A 22,424-nucleotide genomic window follows, 5' to 3' on the forward strand; every position below is an offset into this window, starting at 1 on the left:
TAAAGTCTCCTGAAGCAATTTGCTAAACCAAATTCATTCATACTATTAATCAGCGCCTCTAAAACATTATCATACAGTCCTATTTTTCTTAAATCACCAGCAGCAAAAAAAAAAAGAAAGAAAAAAAAACAATAACATAAAAAACCCAACTACTGTTCGTGCCATCTTTTAATTAGCATCAAAAAATGTCGGTAAGTGTTAATCAGTCTGTCTATTCAACACGTGGATCATTAGCAAGACACCCCATCTAATGATCAGGCTGCCATCAAGCTTTGAGGTAATTGGTTACATTTGGTGAATATTCACGGTCACACTGAAAATTGCTTTGAATAATTTGGGTTGCTTTCTCAATCTTACAGCTAGGTTAAAATTTCATCAGAATCCAATGTGTCCTCAAAGATGTAATCATGCTATTTAGGGTCTCTAGTGTGTAATCGATTTTATGCATCCAGGGTTTTAGCGATTTTAGTATAATCTTCTTTAATTAATTTGCATAACGGAGGCAATGTTGCCTTTGAGAACATATAAGTCAAGAGACAAATCAATACCTAATTTTCTTTCAATGGTTAATTTCTGTGATGGAAAGCAAACATGTTATATAATCATCTCCTATAAAATGACCTTTGCTTTTAGGTCCATGGTGTGTGAGACTATACCAGCATACTTTTCACCTCTCCAATTAAGGGAAAAGGGATTTAATAATCCTGTTGAAGGAAAAAAAGCACATGGCAGAGTAGAGAAAGAGAGAGAGAGCGATATGGTCTAATCTCCCTAAGCCTTGTATGCACAGTAATGAGTGGAGAGCTGGCCATGGCTTGAAAGATTTAGAATGGTTATGATTTCACAGGTCCTAAACCCTTTTCTATAAGCACAGACTTTCAGGGAACTGGTCTGCCATAAATCTGGCCACTCCAGCAGCGTCCCTTCTGGCTGCTGTTGCCTCTGTGTCCACTCCAACACACGGTGGTCACTCTGGGGCAAGATTTGTGAATGCTGAAAGAAAGGCGAGAGGTGCTTTTGTACAAAGGTGCCAGGTCAGAGAGCCATGCAAGGCTTAAAGCAAGCAATGCTTTGCTCTCAGTAGGGAAAGTTCTTCGAGATTAACATCTGAACCCAAAGGTGATTAAATTCTCAGAGCTCTTTCCAAATTTGAAGTGTAGCAGTTAGAATTACCTGTCCTTAGTGACTAAATCCTGATTTTTTTCAAAGCTGTTTAGAAGGTCAATGTCTCCTTACTGCATTACATCTCTGCTCTGAGACTTTATGGGGTGACAACTATAACTATGTTGGCTATGATTGGATTACACTTAAAGGCATTTTTTTAGTTTCATAAAACATTTTACAAAATCAAAACAGGATCAAATTATCAGCTCCTCACAAGAATCAGAAAATTAAAAAAATGTTCTACCCAGCATCTGCAGAATGAAATTCAAAACACTTAACATCATGATTTCAATACGCTCTTCTACCCTGTTCTTGACACTAAGGATCCTTTTAAGCAGTCATCCTGTTTACACTTTTTGATTCCTAATTGCAGCACCAGGTTGTTGTGGAAACTGCACAGTGAGCCACTCGCATGTGTAAAAAGGCAATGAGCAATTCCCAGAGCTCCTATTTCAGATGAGGCTCCTTTATTCATCCCCAGGAAAGAAATGTGGCAGAGGAAGTACAGTTCAATGTGACTGTAGGGAAAGGTCACCCATTCCCTGGGAATCTTCTTCACACTCCAGTGTCTTCACACACTGCCACAAATGATGTCATTTGTGTGTGCAGATATCACAAAGACACATGAGAATAACTGGTGAGAATACATTTTTGAAATAAAAACATCCATCGTAAAACGTCTACTGTATTTCCAGTTTCAAAGTCACAAATCCGCCTGTATAAATTCAGATCATTTACACATTTATATGTTGGCAGTTATGTTGACAATTAATTAAAATCTAACATCCATCTTACAAATTTAATGTTAGCAAATTATCGCTATCATTTAAAGGTTTATTGCTCTCAAATATGTAAGTTCATAAATTATTTACCACAACATTTAAAGAGTTATCAAGTTAAGAGTATAGACTTGCACGGGCAGCTCCAATTTCCAGTTATCCTGACAATAGACAAATGTACCATTTCTAAAATTTACAAACCACTGACATCTCATACTGCAAATGAAAACATTCAGGCTTTTTATATTCAATCCTATTAGCCTTGGAAGGAAATATTAGTTCAATTAGAATATTTCCAGAAATCTTAAGAAGCAGCATGAAGCCAACTCTGCAGTGCATGTCTGCACTTTGTGATTTTACAACATGGGGCATTGTGCCAAGCACTCAAGGTGAGGACTTATTTCTATATTTTTAGAGGTACTTTTTGTGCTTAGCCATGTTGACAGGAAAGTAAAACAGACAGGAAAGTGAGGACACCCAGGCCGCTGCAGTAATCTTTTAGCATATGGGTGAGCTATACCAGTGCCCAGGACCTCTATCATGGCTTTACGGCTAATAGTTTCTATATTTTTCTTATATTTGATGAAAATACAGTACTTAACAAGATCACGATCAACATAGATTTCAAGTTATAAATTTCAATATATAAAGATTTAACAAATGTTTAAAGATTTAACCATGAAAGTTAATACACAGGGAATTTAAAGTGCATCACATTTCTGAAGGATATCTCTTTCCAAAAGAGGTATCAAAGCCTCTTCTGAGGGCCTTGTATATTTTGATTGTATAGGTGAGCTCAGACAAAGTATTCATTGATTGCCCTTGAATAGCATTCCAGCCTGTCGAAGAGGACGTGGCCTCGAGTGTCTTAATTAACAGTCAGCCACACGGTTTACGGAGCAAAAGCCTGAACTCTCAATAGCAAGGGAAGTTACAACAAAAGGCTGAATTAGCAACTACAGGGCTTTTTTTTTAACATTCACAAGTAAAGGTCACAGTGGATTTCAAATCAGGAGTTCTTTGCTCATTACCAGTCAATTATGTACAGAATGAACACCGTGGCGCATAAGCTGCTGAGGTAGATGTGCAAATCTTCTGTGACCTGCTGAAAAAGCTGCGTGAAGTGAAGCTGGTGCCAAAATTTTTTTTAGCAATCCTTTGAGTTTTGTTTGTATGGAGTTATTGGAAAAAAAAAACAACACCTTTCCAAATAGCATGCTGTAAAGAATACAAGAATAACATGCCTTTTGAGCTTATCTTAGCTAATAAATAAACATTTTTAAGTCATTTCAGAGGAAACAACCTCAGGCAGAAAAAAATGTGCCTGCCTGAGCTTACATTGTTACAGGTGCATATGCAAAATGTATCCCAATTCTCAAATACTGCTGGCGACTGAACAGAAGAACAAAGGTAGCGAAATAACAAGGAGGTACAAGGCTAAGTGCGAATATGGGAGGGAAAACAAAGAAACATAAGGATGCAGGAAGACAGGAGTTGACAAAGAGAGGGGGGACGTGCTTTTTCTTGACCCTTGAATGCTCAGTGTTTGCTCTCTTGTCAGACCGAATAATGGTGGACTGTTTGCTGAAAGCAGCAGTGTGAGACCACAGAATAAACCCCATGCCAGTCCCCCAGACTCATGCGCTCCATACTAATAAAGCCGGGCATTTCTCGAGTCTGTTGGGCCGGCCTCCATTGGCTTCGGCTATAACAACATGTTTCAGCTGCATTTCACAGTTGTTACTTGCAAATCCTCACATGTAGTAAAGCGTTTGCCTTGGAGCGAAATGCTCCCTAAAAAGCTGAAATGGTAATTCCTAAAGAAGTGTTAAATAACTGTTGGCCCTTTGTTTATGATGGATGAAAAGAAGCCATTGAGTAGAACTGCGCAAACCTGCATTTTAAAGATAAGCATGCTGTTCTGCATTCATGAAAAGAGCGAAGAAAATGTCTAAGGACTTAGTGTTGTTATTGTCTTCTCCTTTTAATATTGGACTGAAGATTAGTCTGTGCAGCAGAACAAGCCCTGGGTTCAAAAATATTTGCTGGCATGTTAAAAGAAGAGTACTTCTAAGGATGCCTGCAACATTTAATTTAGGCAATCAAATGGATTTTTCTTTTTTTTTCTGGCCTTTGAATCATTGTCAAAATAGCTTCTGGAAGTCTTTGTTGGCGACAGTGAACCTTATGATATGAAAACCGACTTCTGGTACAAAGTCAGATACACTCTTGTCGTTGCATGGATGAGTTCTGTGCTGCAAGACCTCTATTCGGAGTATACCACATTGCATAATACTATCATTTAAATTTATTCTCTTCAGAGACCACTGTGTTGTGTGCTACCACATAAAGGCACTCAGTGTTGTAGGGAGCACAATTACCTGGCATCCCATGGAATGGAATAAAGTAATGTGATGTAATGAATCTGAATATTTCTCAGACTGAAAACTATTAGACATGAAGGACAAGAGATGAATGTTGGAGTTACAAGAGAGCAGAAATGTCATTCTTACCTTCAGATTGCTTTGTTAAATTTCACACTGAATATCCTTTAAAACATTATCACCTCTTTTTAAAGTTGAAATTAAATCTGCACCTGATGTTTCGAAGCTTTAATCGCACCAAATGTTCTGCTCATACATATGACTTATTAACCACTGATCACGTTTGAAGTAATGTTTGGTGGCGAGGGTAGTGGCTTTAGCCAGTCGCCTGAAAAAATAAGCAGTAAAATGCAACCTCTTTACCAGACTGCTCAGTTGTCTCAACTTGCTTCCTTTGGCCTTTATTTCCGTCTCTTGTCCCATTTTCTTGCTAATATGTAACTCTTCACTTCACTCCAAGCTCATGTGCTGGAAAACCAAGATAAGCCCATGCATGGTCTAGTTAATTTCTGGCAGCAAGACATTCCCGAGTTTTCTTAATGGGGGGAAGGGTTCATCTGAGTGCTGGACATTTCCACGGCTGTCTTTGAATTATTTTTGTGCTTCTCAAACTGATATAAGCCAAAACAAATTTTAGAAAATGCAATGTAAGACAAATAACTAAGAATTGATTCACATATCAAATGCAACTTTTGGTGGGACATATTACTTGACCAGTAGTGGAAAAACACTGATATGCACTGCCTTCAGCTCTGTAAAAAAATATAAGAGAATAGATGAAGTGAGCAACAGGAATGTTCTCTGAATTAAATAACCATAGTTTGAGGCTGTCATATATTTCTTGAAATGGAGAGAAGCTTGATACTTACTGACTACATAACATTTCTTCACGGCTAATCAAATCTATAGCAAACTCTAAATCATTTATATTCATATGTAGATCCAGCTGAATTCATGCAGAGTTTACCTACTACATTTGCGCTCTCACACCTTGTCAACACAGGCAGTGTTTAGAGAGTGAAGTGCACATCAGCACATTCATGCCGTCGCTACAGGCGACAGGAAGCAGCTTGACGCCTTGCCCTCACCAATACAGGGACCAACAAAGCACTTCAATCTTTCATCTCCTATGACTACCCCCCCACCTCCCAATCCATTTCTCCACACGATGACTCCTCATATCCTGAGTATCAGGCTACACTTATAGAAAGGAGGTGATGGTGAGTGGGAGCTTGATCAGAATCCCCAAAGGGTTTCATCAGCACCTTTCATGAGACGAGAGCCCAGAGACACACTCCTACCATGTGTGAAAATAAAAACCTTCTCAAGTGAGTCTGTGTCTAAATGCGTATCATCTTCAGTTCCTCTCTACTGTATATATTTCCCTTGCATATTTATAGACTAAATTTCTTCTTCTTCTTCTTCTTCTTTCAGGTGATCTGCCTCCTCCTCACCCTGTCACTAATATCCTCTTCTGTCACACCAACGCTCTGCACGTCCTCCTTCTACTACATCCTTGAATCTTCTCTGTGGTCTTCCACTTTGCCTCCTGCCTGGTGGTTCCATATTCAACATATTGTGTCCAATATATTCACTATCACTCCCCTGCACCTGTCCAAACTATCTCAGCCTTGCCTCTCAAACTTTGTTTTCAAACCACTCAACCTGAGCTGTCCCTCTGATGCACTCATTTCCAAAGCTTGGCCTCCTGTCTTTTCATTAGTGCCACTGTCTCTAAACCAAACATCTATCATCAGACCAACCTTTTCACTGTTGCTTCCATCCATCACAAATCACAGCTGACACTCATCTCCAGTCACTCCACCATGCCAATACGCTCTTCTTCACCTCCCGTGTACATGGTCTGATTTGGATAGCTGACCTCACCTATTTAAACTCATCCACTTTCATTATTTCTACTCCTTGTAGCGTCACTGTTACATCCGTCTCTCTCTCTCTCATTCACACATATGTATTCTGTCTTGCGTCTACTACTTTTCATTCCTCTTCTCTCCAGAACATGCCTCCACCTCTGCAGGCTCAGTTCTACCGTGCAACTACTCTCGCTACAAATTACAATCTCATCTGCAAACAATATAGTCCAAAGAGACTCCTGCCTGACTTCATCTATTAATCTGTCTATCACCAGTGCAACCAATCCGTGATGTATTTGCACCCCTAACTTGAACCCCTCTGTCCCTCCTCAATAATATGCTGATGATATCACAATAAAAGAAGCTGGTGTTGTTTCTGCTCTACATCACAGCACTCTAATCAAAAGAGACAACAGCTTGAAATCAAAGACAAAGCCGTTATCAATTAAACTGTAGCTGATGCCAAGCATCTTGATGAAACGTTTTAGCAGCGCCAGCCTCATCTCTGATTATGAAATCAGACAGCTGGCCCAGTGATGGAAAGACGGTCAATGCTTTGTGTACGCAAATGTGAACGTGCATGAAAAATGTGTACAAAGGAGGTGCAGCATGCAAAGGGCTCCAATCATGAAACCCAAGTATAGCTGGAGAGAGTTGTGACACACTACAGCCTCGGCCCAGCTGTCAGTGGCTTATCATGCGGCAGGGCGGAGAGGAGCAGCTCTGGTCCACTGCTGGGATTCAGGGGCCAGAAACACATTATCCAGAGTGATTTTTCAAAAGTGAACAAAAGCTCTACTCCTGTGAAAAGAGAGTTGTTACAGCAGCAACTGTAGCATCACAAACACTCAGATTCCCTGCTGTTTGTCAAAACAGTCCCATCGGGCGATTTCATGAGGCCAAAAATCACACAGGACACATCACAGAGCATGAAAAGAAAGTGATATTTTATATTGTGACATAATAACGCAAAATAAATTCCTGAGTAATTTAATTTGACCTAAAGTTTATTTCCTTTTTGTTCTGCCCCTGTTATATTTATTTTAAGTATGACTCAATTTGTCTGGGGCCATCCTAAAACCCGATGACACAAACTTTAACCCTTTTTTTCCACATAATGGGGATTTTCACCAGAGGAATCTCAGTTCTGCTAGACTGATATCCTAAGGCAGTAATGACGACACACATCATCATTCGGAGAACAAGCCTGGGCCTGAGGTTTCTATACTTTTGGGAATTTGCCTTTGCTTTGTTAACCTTGGCAACATACACTTTGGCAGCACATAAAGACAGAGAGAGCAAAATCATCAAACAGGGTTTCCCTTCTGTTTTCTAATGGGAAAATTAAAGCAGATCAGAATAAATCAGTAAGTTCCCTAGATGTTTAAGCAACAAATCACCCACATTCTTTGCTGTAATCAGCACAAACACCAGAATGAAAAATAAATGTGATATTGTCACGGCTGCTCTAAATCATTATCTATCATTAATGGATTTGGTGTTCTCTTTTTCTGATGCATTTCAGGCAGCAGAATATGCCTTTTGGACTAAATATGGATTGTAAATACGGAGCTGTAATCTGCACTCAGGAGCAAAATGAACTGCAATGGAAAAAAGGAGGCACAGCACTAACAGACGGCCTGAAAGTGATCCAACAGACTTGGGCAAAGAAATCTGAACAAAAAAAAAAAGATAATTCATTGGCTTATTCAGTGCCTAAATCATTTCAGAACAATGAAACCTCTTGAAACATATTTAGGCGTTCCTGCCTCGGAGAATTCTACTATCATCTTTTCATCATCAATAAAAGCATTTTAATCTTTTTTTTTTAAGTATTTCGCTGGCTCAAGTCTGCTAGATAACAGCGAATGTTTGATCCCCTCACAGATGAGCACAGGTTTTTCATCTGTTTGGTTAGTCGCAGCAGCTCTTTGCGGATATGCTTTCATTTAAGTAGTCTCTACTCTTCACACACACATTAAAGGAAAGCAATCTTGCACATACACCTCGTTATGCTGTGCTGAATAGAGAAGGCTGCTGCTGGGTGGTAAACATTGCAAATATAACTGCAATGCAGACTAGTGAGAAAATTATAACACAAAGTTAGCTGCTGACGACATAAGGGACCGGTAAGAGACGCAAATCACTCTCCAACTAAAATGATTAGCCTAAATCCATTCTGTAATTCAGTTTTTCAGCCCCAAAGTGCAGCAGCTGTGCCTCAGGAACAGCTCTGTAATCAAAGCCCAGATGTTTTATCACTAAATGGTTTTTCCATAACAATAAAACGACTTCACCTATTTTATTGTCTGCAGCACAGCTGGACTGTGAAGAAAACCGAACACCCTGAAACCCCTTTAAACTATCACTACAACGAGACCAGCTATGTAATTTGCTGAAGCTTAAAGCATACTTTATGAATATGATTCATACCTGGTCCCAAGGACAGAGGAATGTTATACCCCACAAGAAAGTATAGAAGAGACAGTTTCATTAATAGCAGGCTAGAAACGCTGCAAAACTGCAGAGTCATCTCCTGTGTGGTGATGGGGATATTATAGCATATAGCTATACTAACCTCACAACTGCATGTGAGCGCATGTTCTACACTTACTTTTGTTGTACTCTAGCACGCAATGGGGAGTAAGATAATCCCCCCCCCAAGCCTGGAATTAGGAGGGGAGACAAAGAAGATGGAGTATGCACCCATTGTCACAAGAGATTACACACCGATAACATGGAAGTTATGTTGACAACATACATATCAGATGTTACTGCAGGTGAAAAATGGTTTGGAGGATTTATTAGGTCGAGGTATGCACGGTGACCTGAACTTATCTTGTTACACGAAGCAGAAATAACAAACAAAACATGCTTGTTGAGGTGGGCTCTGCAGACATGCACCCTATTGTCTCTTTCCATGTGAGAAAATGTGTTCCAGACAGAAAGTGATTCTATTTTTCTTTTCACTGCTGACCCATTTCACTAGAAATTATTGACTTACATACTCTATGCTTCTTACAGCGAACGAGTCTCATTAGTCAAATGAGGAAAACATGGACATTTTGTGCATGCCTGCAGAGTTTGACCTTAAAAATACATTTCTTTTCCCAAACTATTAATGATCTTTTGCTGCCTATTTGTAGCTCACTTAAATAAAAATAAAAAATAAAAATGCACTGAGCGCCTGGAATAAAAAACAAAGACTACTACATTGTGTCTGTCATTAAGAATATTTGTGAGGTTGACTGACTGGCTGGAAGCAGACAGGGAATCAGCTCCATAAACAACTGCCTGGGAATGCGAGGGCTCGTGTGTGCTCAGGTAAGCTCACCTGAATGCAACTGAATCCCTAGGAGACAAGGGGAGAGCTGGAGTCCATCAAAACACAACAATTAACCGAGTTAGAATAACAAGGGCAGCACACATACAGGCACACAGATACAAACCCCCCCCCCCCGAAAAAAATCGACATTCCATTTGGGCAACAGTTTCTTCAAAACAGCAGACACCTCTACAAGTTAAAATGTGTGAATTTAGTCATTTGGAATGATTAATTTAAAGCTCTGACAAGGATGACAAAAAATTATACACAAGCATCACTGGTAACATTCATCCTGTGGTCTCCTTTTTGGCAAAAACACCTTAAATGCAGCTTTAAAAGCCGGCAGTATCAACTTTAAGACGCTAAAGAAATTCAAGAGGAAAATAAATCAGATAAAAAAAATGCACAAATCATTTGTAGACCACTGCACATAAAATGCAGCATAATTTGGAAGTAAATTCAATATTATTCTGTTTTTTTATACACTAACAGGATTAAAAGTTGTACCTTGTAAGAAACTCTATTCACTAATTAAAAATGCTAAGCACTTTGGGATGTGGCCCAGTTGTTTTTACTTGTAGTAAAAAGCCCATCTACTCTCTTTATGTGGCCGAGATAATCAAGTGAAACCGCCTAAATTGCACAAGCATAATTAATCAAGGTAAACAAAATATCTGCCTGCTTAAAGCACAGGTCATTACTTTAGTCGATACTCTAATACAACTGTGCTATACAATGGATGAGAGCGAGTCAGGTCTAGCACAGTTTCACATTTCGGCTCTGAACTCACCATTTACAATTAGAAACATGTAGAAGTCAGCAAATACATTGTTGCAAAGAGGAACTGAAGCTCTGGCAGCTCAGATTAAAATCCAACACTGTACCCTGGTTAACAAGACAACCCATCTATTAAGAAAACTATGATGTCAGCTTCTACAATTAAAGCAAGCTTGTGGTTAGAAGTGAGACTGCCATAAGTATTTAGATGGAGCACAATGAACGGCTTTGCACTTTCCATTCATCCTCCTTTGTGAGAATACATGCCGGGAGTAAATTAGTGCCTATACTGTCAATGGAACCAGAAGAAATCCTATAGGCCTTTGTGTGGTGTACTAAAACCCAATACAAGACCTCACCTGGAAGAGGGAAAAACAGTAAATAAATAAATCCAATAGCTTTGCACATGTGCAGTTTAAACAATGACCAGAACGCTTAAGCACACAAATTATGGTAATCAGCAGTCAGCAGCAGGCACATACTCGAAACTGTGACTACATTCACAGTTCGTCACAACTATTGGCATAAACCCGTGGAATCTCACTGAACAGCTGCAACATGAAAAGCAACTTTTCACACTCATAGCATTGCCAAGTGCATTTGGTAAATTTCCCAATGAACTTGAAGCGAGAAAGAGAATGTTTTCCACTGCTGAACATGACATAGTGCAGCTGTGTGCCAGTGTACGGCATTCAGCTCCTCCACAACATGGCTGTTCAAAGAGCTGCAGGCTCTGTCTAGGGATTTAGGGCAGCCACCAGCCCAGCTTAAATCTTATTAAAAAAAAAAATCTTCACTGATTGCCTCAAAAACTGCAGTGCAGTACGTGGTGAGTCCTTATGGATCGGCCATCCAATGAGATCATTCATCAATTTGTTAAGCTCTTTAGGTGCCACTATAAAGTACAATTTTCATATCAAAGAATGACATTTTAGAGAGGTGCACTGTATCTGATAGTTGCCATTTTATGCTTTGTTTTGTTTGAGGACATAACTATGATTGAGGACGGAATAAGACAAAAGCTGTTTTGAAGTCTCGCAGTGAGCGCTGAAAGGAGTGAATCTAATTGCCAGTCTGGAAGATAAACTACCAGTATGGGGATATGTGTGTCATCAAGCATCAAGCAAGGTACACAGAGAAAGAAAGTGACAAAGAGGGAGACAGGCCCACAGAGATCCATTAAAACAAAACAAAAAAAGAAAGCCCAAGTGAGACAATAATAAGGGACTGAGCCCTCACTCAGCAACAAAAAAATCTGCATGGGCTCAACTGCTGATATTCAGTACCAGCTCCTGCATTTGAGTCATCTCTTATTAGCACCCCATCCACCTGTTGAGATTGATTTTAACCTGTCAAATATCAAACCGAAGGCACGGAAAATGAGAAATGAGAATGGGTGCTCACTGAGGTGCTTGTGGGAAAAGAGGGCCCCTATTAGAGCCGTCCTTTGTGCTCACTCATCACAGCTGAAGGATAGCAGAAAGGACACACTGTCAGGCACACTGCTTCTGCTAATCGGCAACACCGACATGATTGCCTCAAACCATTCACAGAGCCTGCATCTGATTACATATCTACAGCTCTACTAATTAGTAACTGGCTAAATCAATCATTACTTTCTAAAAAATAATGAGCGACTACGGTTAGGTGCTAAAAGACTGACCTACCTATGGCATCATTTGCAGTAGGACAAACTACTGAATATACTAATGAATATTTGAATAAAATTTTAATAGGCGTAAAAGATCTAACATTCTTTTTTTCTCCGAAATGCTGGTGGAATGAAATTCACCAGAGCATAAACAAAAGCTATCTAGAAACAGTACATCTTTCCTTCTATTTCACTGCATGCCTGTTATCTCACTTACTTAAGCTGAAATAATGGAAATCTCTGCAATCTTTGCAGATGCCTTTTGATTTGTAATTCTGCCTAATTAGGTACATTGTTGAGTGGATTCAAGTCTTTCCCTTCTTAGAGAAATCTGAATTTATTAAACAGCAACAGCGTGACAAATTCACTGTATCATCCTCAAAAGTGAGCGTGTCACAGACTCATTTCAGATTTAACGGCTATCACTCAATATAACTCCGAGAGTGGATGTTTAAATTGAGGAACTTACCGCTGTCCTCAATGGAGAAATGAAAGATGTCGTTTGTCGCGTTGTCCCCATCCCTCAGAATATAGCATATGCTCATGTCGTCAATTTCAGCTGAAAAAGAGCACATTTACATAAGTACAAGCAAAATCCTGCTCACAAAATTTTGCATCAGCTATTTGGCAAAAACAACTAACAAAATATGTTCAGTTTGTTCCTATCTACTTGTCAGTGTCTTTGTGCCTGTGTGCCTAAATGTGCACGCTGACAGCGCCAGGGGAATCCGAGCAAAAAGAACTGCCTGAAAGGGCTGTAAACAAATAAGACTCTTGAATGATGCCGGACATTAAGACCAGCTTGACTCGTGGGATGCCATCACAGCAGTCTGTCTGCTTGCCATCTTGATAGCGTGGTGCTAGACAGGCTTCCTTATAGCACTAAAAACTGCAAAGTTTCCACACTTGCTGCGTTCAATATTTTATGTCAGAATATCTCCCTTCAAAGGGACAGATGCATACAAATGTGTAGCCTAAACTTTCAAATGCCCAGGAGATAGTGTCTTTATTTACTGTCTGTTTACTCTTGTGAGAACTCTTGAAATATTGAACAGGCCTCTAGGGGAAAGCATCTCACAGTGGCTTAGTAAATAAAAGCAGGGAATACGTGGATATTGACTGTGGCTGCTATCCTGATATTTGCCATTACCAAGACACCCCTCTGGTCTGTTTGAAATGTAACTTCTGTACTGCACCATGTTATTTACAAAGCCAGTGATTTGCTGGGAGCTAGAATACCACATCTCTCTCCCTCTGACATGTTTGCATGTTCACATTATTTATCATCACGTCTGTAATTCTCTTGTCTACTGTTATATTCCTCTGGTAAAGCACAAACCACCCTAAGTTGCCTCCGAAGTGAAATGTTTTAGGCACTGTTTGAAAAATGCTCTCCTCCAGAGAGAACTAGTCAGCCTGAGGCACTAGCATACTTCTTTCTATAAACAGGCGCTCTCTAGAGTGAAAACAAAAAGTTTATGATTTTTAAGACCATTGGAGTAAGGCCATTTAAAAGTCTAAGTAAAAGCAGGGTAAGATTAAATTCACATCAGACTGCTCCGAATATTTTAAAAAGTCTTCTATGTGAGTTTTACTGCAGCAGATTGTAAATCCATCAGAATGTCACAGGACTGAAAAGTTTTAAAGAGCAGCCTTCTTACCTTGCGTGAAGCTGTTGATAGTTGCATTTCCTCTGGCATGGTTGATAAGGTAGCCATGTTCTGGTGCTACAGTAATCTTAAAGGTCACAGAGTCCTGAATGCTGTCTCTGTCCTCTGCTTTCAGGGTCTTACTAGTGATCACAAAGCCTAAGTGGCCTGTCTCCAGAACCCGCAGTGTTGGGGCACCTTTATTAACCAGAACCTGTGGTACACCATTATCCACGGAGAGGATGGTAATCTTCATCATTTGAGGCTTTCGGGTCTCAAATACAGTATCGGGGAAGACATAGAAGTCTGTGTGAGTGCCATCGGTGACAGTGAAGGAGAAACTGTCCTCTGTACTCTCTGTGCCATCGTGCCTGTAGCTGATCAAGTTCTCATTTAAGTCCTGCTTTGTGAATGAGGTGACAGGCCGGGTGTTGTTAAAGAGCAGGCGACCATGAACTGGAATCTGAGTGACTGTGAATTTCAAGAAACGGTCAACGGTGTCCCTGTCTTCAACTGTTAGCTCGAAAGGTGTGATGAGTTTGTTTTCTCCCTCAGTTACTGCCAGACTGTGTACCGTCAGTACAGGCTTTTTATTATCCACATCAGCGATGGAGATGCGGAAAGTGCGGAACACGGGATTATAGCCATCAGTCACTTCAAATTCAAAGCTATCCATTTTCACTTCGTCATCCGATGTGTGAATGTAGTAGATTTTGTTGCCAGCCAGCTGGAGCTGTGTAAAGGATGAGATGGGCATCCCAGGTGTGTCTGTGCACTCCAGGTGTCCTCTCACTGGCGCTCGGGTGATTGTGAAAACTAAGTGTTCATCTGGGCTGTTGAGGTCACTGGTACTGAGGAGGTCTGTTGTCAAAGTAACCCTGCCACCCTCTTTAAGAGATACACCTTTACTGACCACATCAGGGAAAACCATGTCTATGCTGCCGATTGTAACATAGAAGTATCTGTCAATCAAAGGGTTGATGCCATCAGTCACATCAAACTTGATGAGGTCTCGAATTCCCTCTTGTCCATTGTGGATGTACACAATCAGACCCTGATCCACCTCGCTTTGTGTAATATTCATTCCAACTGTGATATTTTGCAACGTCCCCGAAGGCGTCGCTCTTTGCAAATACCCTTGACCGGGTCCGTATCGAATTATATATGTTAGCGTGCTATCCTCAGAGTCCAGATCAGTAGCTTTTAAAACATCGCTGTTAATGACTTTCACATCACCTATCTCTATTTCAAGGCCATCATTGATTGCCATCCTTGGGGTTTCGTCGTCTACAGGGATAATCATAACAATGACTGTTTTCTCCACACTGAACTTTCCATCTGTGAGAACAATATCAAAGCTGTCCTCTGTGGTCTCTGAGTCATCATGCTCATACACGTAGCTGGAGGCCTCCCTGATCTGATCCAAGGTAAAGTTAGACACGGGGATGGTGCCAGTAGTGAGCTGATTGAGAATAAATCCATGCTTTGGGGGTTTGGTGATGATGAATGTCAGCTGATCAGAGGGGAGATCAGCATCAGCACCATTCAGAATGGGAGTGTCAATAACTATGTTCATGCCCTCCATAACCACAAACTCTCTCATGTAAATCTCTGGCTTTTCATCATTAGAGGGGATTATGGAGATGGGGAAAAAGTGCCTTTCAGAGAAATTGATGCCATCAGAGCATCTGAATGTAAACCTGTCTTCTACTGGCTCGACTCCTTTGTGAATGCTTTGAACATAATAAATGTGATTCTGTTTGATGTCCTTGATGGTGAAAGCACTAATAGCTGTTCCAGACCTGGATTTCTCTGAGCCTGGGGCTGGGGAAATATTTTCCACATACCCTGAAGTTGGCTGTACGATGATTGTACATAGAAGGTCATCGCTGGGGGTGTCGACATCATCTGCGCTTATGTGGAGAATCTGAATGACATTCTTCTCTCCCTCAACAACAGTGAACTGCGGCCCCACAAAGACCTCTGGAGCCTGGCTGTCCAGAGGAAGAATGGTGACATGCACTCTGACACCTGTGATCTTATTTCCTCCCACAGTCCACTCATCAGACATGTCTGTCAAAGTGAGATTGAAAAAGTCCTCCTTTGTGCTCGAGCCTATCTCCCCACTTGTGTGAGCATAGACCACAAAGCCATTAATAATATCAGCTTGGGTGAATGTGCCCGATGAAACACCTCTAACCAGGATTTCACCAAATGACGGCGGGTCTTCAACTATGAAGGTTAGTCTGAGGTCATCTGTGTCCTCATCTCTTCCTTGAATGACATTACTTGTGATTTCTGTTGCTCCATTTTCCAGTACATCTATGTAGGAGCCAATTGTGCCAGCAGGAAGACTTATAGTTGGAGCCTCATCATCAATTGGCTTCACATTGATCTTTATAGTAATCGGGACTATGTGCACCCCATCGCTGACATCTATTTGTATGGAATCCACTGTTGATTCATCTCCATTATGAATGTATGAAATTAGGCCATTTGCAATATCCTCTAGACTGAAAGCATTTCCTTTGGTCATATCAATGAATGTAAACTGGAGCTGACCATGCAGTGGTGGCTGAGTTAAAGTGAAAGTTATCTTTTTGTTTTCCGTGTCTGTGTCAGAGGTGTCCAGCTCAGCACTCGTAAGGATATGTCTGCCACGCTCAAGCACAGTAAATCCAGAGTTCTTTATTTGAGGCGGCTTGTTGTCCACAGGCTTTAGAAATATAGTGAAAACCCCTTCTACAGTATTCCCAGAAACATCCTCAACAGTGTATCTAAACTGCAAAACATGAGTGGTAATTCCAAGCTCAAGATCAGGTGGTTTGTAAGCTATTTTGTGGTGATTGATTTGAGCCTGAGTGAAAGTTGTGACTTCGGTGTTTGGATTTTCAGTCAATACCAAAGCTCCCAGTACAACAGGGCTGTTCTCATCTGTGTCTGTCGGTGGCTGCACGATTGTATATTTGAGATCACGATCGTCTGAATCGAGGTCAGTGTAACGGAGGAATTTCTTTCGGAAGTAAGTAAGCTGATACTCATGCACAGTCATTTGCAGCGTCGCCCCAGGGTACAGTTCAGGTGGAAGGTCGTCAACAGGGAGAATTTTGATGACAAATGAGCTTTGACCTGATTGATTTGGTGGGTCATTGTCATCTTGAACCGTAAACACAAACTGATCCATGATTGTGCTGGTACTGTGAGGTCCAATGTGCTTGTAAAACAGTTTACCATCAGTAATATCCTGCTGCAGCCATTCAGTCACTACTTTCTCATACATTTCGTCCTCTGTATTAAACTTCCAGGTTGATGGGTCTTCTGGGGCCTCAGACTGACGCAGCATCACCTGTCCCAGTGTGGAAAAAGGAGGCTCGATTGTGAATTTAATTGTGGAATCTTCTGAGTCAATGTCTGCTGCACTGAGCATAAGCGAGGTGATAGGCATCATTTGGTTTTTGAATAAAACCAAACCAGTGTTGGCATTTATAATGGGAGGCTCGTCATCTGTTGGCACAACAGTAATAGGAAACAGAAACTCCACCTCATTTGTGCCATCTGTCATTCTGAAAACAATATTATCACTGTACGTGTCACTGCCATCATGTTGATAAATTACTACACCAGCATCAAGGTCAGCTGGGGTGAAAAATTTCCTCCTGGAGCCCAGAACAGTCAATTCACCATGCCTCAGGCCATCAATAACAGTCATTTTGACTTTCTCTAAATTATCCTCATCACTGATTTCCAGATTCTGTGAACTGGACAGAGGCCTGGACTGACCCTCATACAGCAATTGTCCAGTATTCCTAGTAACCACAGGGGCCAGCGTGTTCATAGGCTTTACAACAATCATGAAAGCAAAAGGATCTGACACAGCTCCCTCTCCATCCACAACCTCAAACTCAATCTGGAAAATCCTCTCAGTGTTCGAATCCACAGCAGGGGGCTTGTAGGCAATTTTCAGCTCTTTGAGGTCTCCTTGGTAAAATGAGGTTATTGGCAAATTCCTATCATCAGTGCTTACTATGTAGCCTTCCTCAAAGGACAGGGGAGATGTAATATTGAAGATTAATTCATCGGGATTAGACTCAACATCCTCTGCAGCCAGCATATCTGTGGTTATTGCTGTCATTACAAACTGATCTACTTCCATCATCATCATGGCAACAAAGCTGGGTTTAGGAGGTATGTTGTCTTCTCCCTCTTTGATTCTGACCAGAATCTGGAAAAATTCCTGCTTGAGCAAATTGCCTTCTTTATCATGTAATTCCACAACCATCGGAATGTAATCTCTGTTAGGTGACTTCAAAGCGAAAGTGTGCTGATAACGGGTGTTCATTTTAATAAACTCATCACAGTCCACCATTGTTCCGAGGCTCTCTTCATCCACAAGTTTTCCATACCTGGGCAGCACATTGCCACTGGAGAGGGAAGCTATTTTGCACTGATGCGCACTTCTATCATAGGTGAATTCTAAAATTTTCTTATCGATGGGATTACTTGTGCCGAGCAGTTTTTCAACAGTGAGCGGCATGTTTTTCGTCAGCACCTCCAGCTGTGTAAAAATAACCTCCACCTCCATCATAAAAGGTATTATAATTGTATCCGTTTGCGTGTCGTACCTGAGTTGTAACCTCACTCTATCCTTCGGGGGACTCCGAGATCCAAAGTGAGAATACTTCACGTCATTGGGACCAAATTCACACGGAAACTTTTTCGGAGACAGGTGTCCAGGCCTTTGAGACAAAGGATCGTTGTCTAGGACTGTTATGCTGCATCTATCACCGGGCTGAACTTGGATAACCAAATCGTTGATGGGATCAATGAAGACTGATCTCCCGAAAGGCACGCGTATCCCATTATTGGCAACCAATATCGTGTCTTCTGACAGCTCAGCCCTCAAAGCGTATGATAATCCATAGCTGTCAAAAACCTGTGCAACCACATCACCTGTCAGAATCACTGCGAGCAGAATCAGAGCGGCGCCAGTCCCGTGCAGATGCGGGTGAATAATCCAAGCCATTTGTAGAGTGGAACTGCAGAGGAAACACCTTCAACTTTGTGCATGCAACCTTGTAAACCGCGTACCTCGGTTAAAGTTGCAAGAGTACAAAATCGGAGTTGGATAATATCACGCACCTGTGAGCACTGAGGTGCACCATTCTCTCACAGTAGCTGTGCACTGATAGCCCAAACTTCATACTCCTGCCTAGCTGGAGTAAGGAGAGCCACGCCCTCCACTCAGCCAATTGGTCGATATCTCTCCTCCGGAACGCGTTAGCCAGGTTTTAAATGGACGTGGTTTGTGTCATTCTGGGCGGAAAAAGAATGTCGCGTCGGATAAACGCTCAGTTTCATTTAGTAAAAGAATGTGGTGCTATTTATGTATTAGACGTGACTTTGCGTATGTCCCCAGCAGAACTTGCAATAAGATATGTGAGCAAATTACTTCGTTTAAACACGCCAAAAGCAGACTAGCAGTCTTTATTAAATATACAGTTTAATTACTCCAAAATATCCACATTAATAAGGGAATCAGAAGTCCAGCTGTATCAATGTGAGTGCAGAAGAGCTTTGTCTCCCTCTCCTGGGTTGCGCTGGAGTGAATATGCTCTGCACGTCTTCATTACCCTCCAAACTCACATTTTTTAATACTTACTGTTGTGTGCATGTTTGTTTGTTTTTAATCCATTTCGGAAAATTTGGTCTATCATTATATTAATATCTCGTGCAATTTGCAATTTGCAGGATTAACTGTTTTAATGTTTTCTGTTTTATTTAAGAAGTCACTGTTTTTGTCACTAGAGATTTAAATTATGCTTTGAAGGCAGTCCTCACTTTTTTTTTTTTTAACCCTGCTCACAATCCACTCCTAATGGGATCAAAAGTTCTATTTATCCAAATCATGTGGGAACATTGTCCTGCTTCTTGCTAGGGCAATCTAATCACAGAGGTCCTCCAGATGTCAGGTGCTTTCCCCAGCAGAGCACTTTCCTCTGACAAGCTGACAAGCCCAGTCATGAACCTCTCTCTGTACCACTTACCTGGAGAACCAGTGTTGATGAAAAGAACACCCACAAAGATACTGCACTACACAGCAGGGCAGGACAGAATGACTGAATTTTATTCCAAGTAGGGTTGATTTTGGTGCCATGAGCACTGCTGCACAGTCAGATAAGAATTACAAATCTGGTAGATTAAGAAATTTGTCTGGTAGAATCAGATATACGTCCAAAGGGGAGTGTATGGAGAAAAAAAATGCAAAATCCTGAACATGTGTGGTATTTTACTGTTCTCACATTCAATTAAAATGTCAGCAAGACAGATTTCTACAACACAGCCGTGGTATTCATTGAGCCCACCTGCAGGAATAGCTGCTCAGCTGTGTATATAGTATGTATACAGATACCTAAGATTCCCTGTAAATAGGCAGCAACTCTAGAGCTTTACAGTGCCTGGAAAAATCTGACTTCATTTGCGCTCACTCTCTTTTGATCCCCTTTAGATGATTTTTCATTCCATCCACAAGCTTGAGGACGCACACATTGTGTCTGCACTTACCAATAGTTATGCATTAATGACACACAAACCATCTTGCAGCTGGCATGTGTTGAAATCAGTACACAGTAGCTGCCATAACAAACGTTGCACTTGAGTTGCACTGGACACTGTTGACAGGGTCCAATTATAAATCTAGCCCAGCAAACTGCAAGGCAAAGCTCCCAGTCCTTGACAGCTCCCAGTTACAAGAGAAAATGAAAAAGAAGATGAATAGGACTTTCTGACAGCAGCAATGGCAGAGAAGGTACTGGATCATATCCAAACCTTCAGGCTTATTTTGGGGAAGTTTGATGATATTCTGTCATATCACATTTATATCAAATTTATTGAAAATGACCAATCATTCTTAGTAGATAGAACTGTCAGTCCATGCAGCAACTGAAGACTGATGTGTAGAGGATTTATTGCTGGGTAGTAACACATGGCCCAGGTGGGACTGAGGTTTAAAAATTGCACTTCGGCTCAATTTCACATACCACTTGTGTTTATCGAAGTAGGAGCTGATTTCAGGTTGCTCAAGTTTTCACACTGCTGACAGCTGACAACAAAAGTTTCCAGGCTCTTTGTTCGGGAGTTCATCTACTCTTTGTTTGTCGCTGTTAACACTCAAACCTTGGTTTACTTTGTTTCGAGACAACTTTGGTGACAGCTAACTACACTTCTACCAGCCGTCCAAAGACAGTGTCTATGTAGAACAAAAAGACACATATATTTACACTAGGTGGATCATATATCCAAAAATGCCATGTTTTTGCTTGTTGTTTACTGAAAACCTAGCTTCCAGTTTCCTCTCAGCTGGATGCCCTCCCAACAGGCTAAATACTGGAAGACTTGTATTCCCTCCTGTCAGTAACAACACTGTTATTTTAACCATTTTCTCAGAGATATACATCATGTAAGGCGCCTTGAGCTCTGAGAAGTGACATCAAGTCAACCTGATACTTGGATAATGAGGCGCTGCAGGATGGACCATCTGTGCCTTCAGCCTGAGCTCAAATCTGGAGCCAAACAGACTCTTCACATTGTTTTGTTATGTGTGTATTCTGTCATTATTAACATTAACCACTATGTCTGGCATTAACATCATTTGAGATTTATACCCTTTAAATGTGGGTGGAATGCAACTCTTAAAAAAAGCAATATTGTAATTAATAGACCACACAATGCATTAATTAAATCTGAATTAATTAAGCCGCTTCCCTTTCTCCCTTGTGCTCTTGATAAATGTCTCCTTTGGAACTACCGTGTTTGCTTCAGAGTTCATAAGTGACTCTGTTCCAACAATTGCCTTGACTTATCAGGACTATTTTTGCTGGTGGTCATTCAGAGACAATGCAACCCTGGACTCAGTGATCTCATTAGGGCTATTTTAGCTCATCATTTCTCTGTAACACTGAATTGAACCTCTAAACTGAAAAGATGCCAGCTTCTCTGCCCTTCCCTATAAAAGTATAACCCACAAAAGCACGATGCACAGCCTACCAGCAGCCAAATCCATCTTCTCTCGTTTATTTTACTCTTGGGATACTAAAGAACAAAAAGGCAGCTGATCTAGTGAAGTGTAATCGTATTCTTTATTTGCACTCCCAAATTCCCCAGGTGTCTGTGAACCCATGAATTAAGACTATAAAATATGGCCCGAGCACACATACTGCTTGCAAAACAAGTCAAGTATATTTATGGCATTCTTTTAAATAAATAGCTACAATGCAAAGTACTTTGCAAAAATCCAGGGATAATCAACAGATAGAACCAATTCTATGAACTGGGACATAATTTTATGTGTATGTGGAGCTACCTTCGTGTGTATAAAATATAGGTTGGCCACATTATGCTGACTTCCACTTGAATCAGGAAAACTGCAGACTATAGCATTTTAGCCTTAACAGGTTGGATACATGGGTGGAAAAGTGGTGCCAGTGTGACTGATGTGTTTGTAGAAGAACGTCATTCTCCACCGATTTCAGAATGAAGTTTGTTGAGCAATAAAAGAATTCAGAAAATTAAAGAATTATGAATGTGATCATCATTTATAAATTGTGTAACGAAAAAACAGACTTTAAATTTTCTTTTAGTCAATAGCAGTGTTTTTAATTTGCCTTTTTTTTTTAAAATTATAGCTATTCATGGATATTGATTTTTAATGAAACATGGTATTTCAGGTGACTTTAGAAAAAAATTGCATAAAAGTTAAAATTTAAGTTGAAGATGTTTGCAAATGAGGCAAATCAAGAAAGAAAAATTGTACTTTTTATTAATG

General features: G+C 40.7%; 1 protein-coding gene across 2 annotated transcripts in view; it reads right to left on the reverse strand.

Moving 5' to 3' along the window:
- Positions 1-18,812, reverse strand: part of frem2b (FRAS1 related extracellular matrix 2b) — a 50,687-nt gene extending 31,875 nt beyond the window's left edge. For both annotated transcript variants that reach the window (XM_084949988.1, XM_084949987.1), the window contains exons 1-2: positions 13,616-18,812; positions 12,424-12,513 (exon numbers count right to left, since the gene is read on the reverse strand). In XM_084949988.1, coding sequence (XP_084806114.1) covers positions 12,424-12,513; positions 13,616-18,626 — 5,101 coding nt within the window. In that variant the 5' untranslated portion in view covers positions 18,627-18,812. The remainder of the gene's footprint in view (positions 1-12,423; positions 12,514-13,615) is intronic.
- Between the last annotated feature and the right edge of the window lie 3,612 nt (positions 18,813-22,424).

Source organism: Perissodus microlepis, chromosome 14 (genome assembly GCF_051167445.1).
Source record: "Perissodus microlepis isolate ML-2025 ecotype Zambia chromosome 14, ASM5116744v1, whole genome shotgun sequence".
In the NCBI taxonomy this organism is placed as follows: Eukaryota; Metazoa; Chordata; class Actinopteri; order Cichliformes; family Cichlidae; genus Perissodus; species Perissodus microlepis.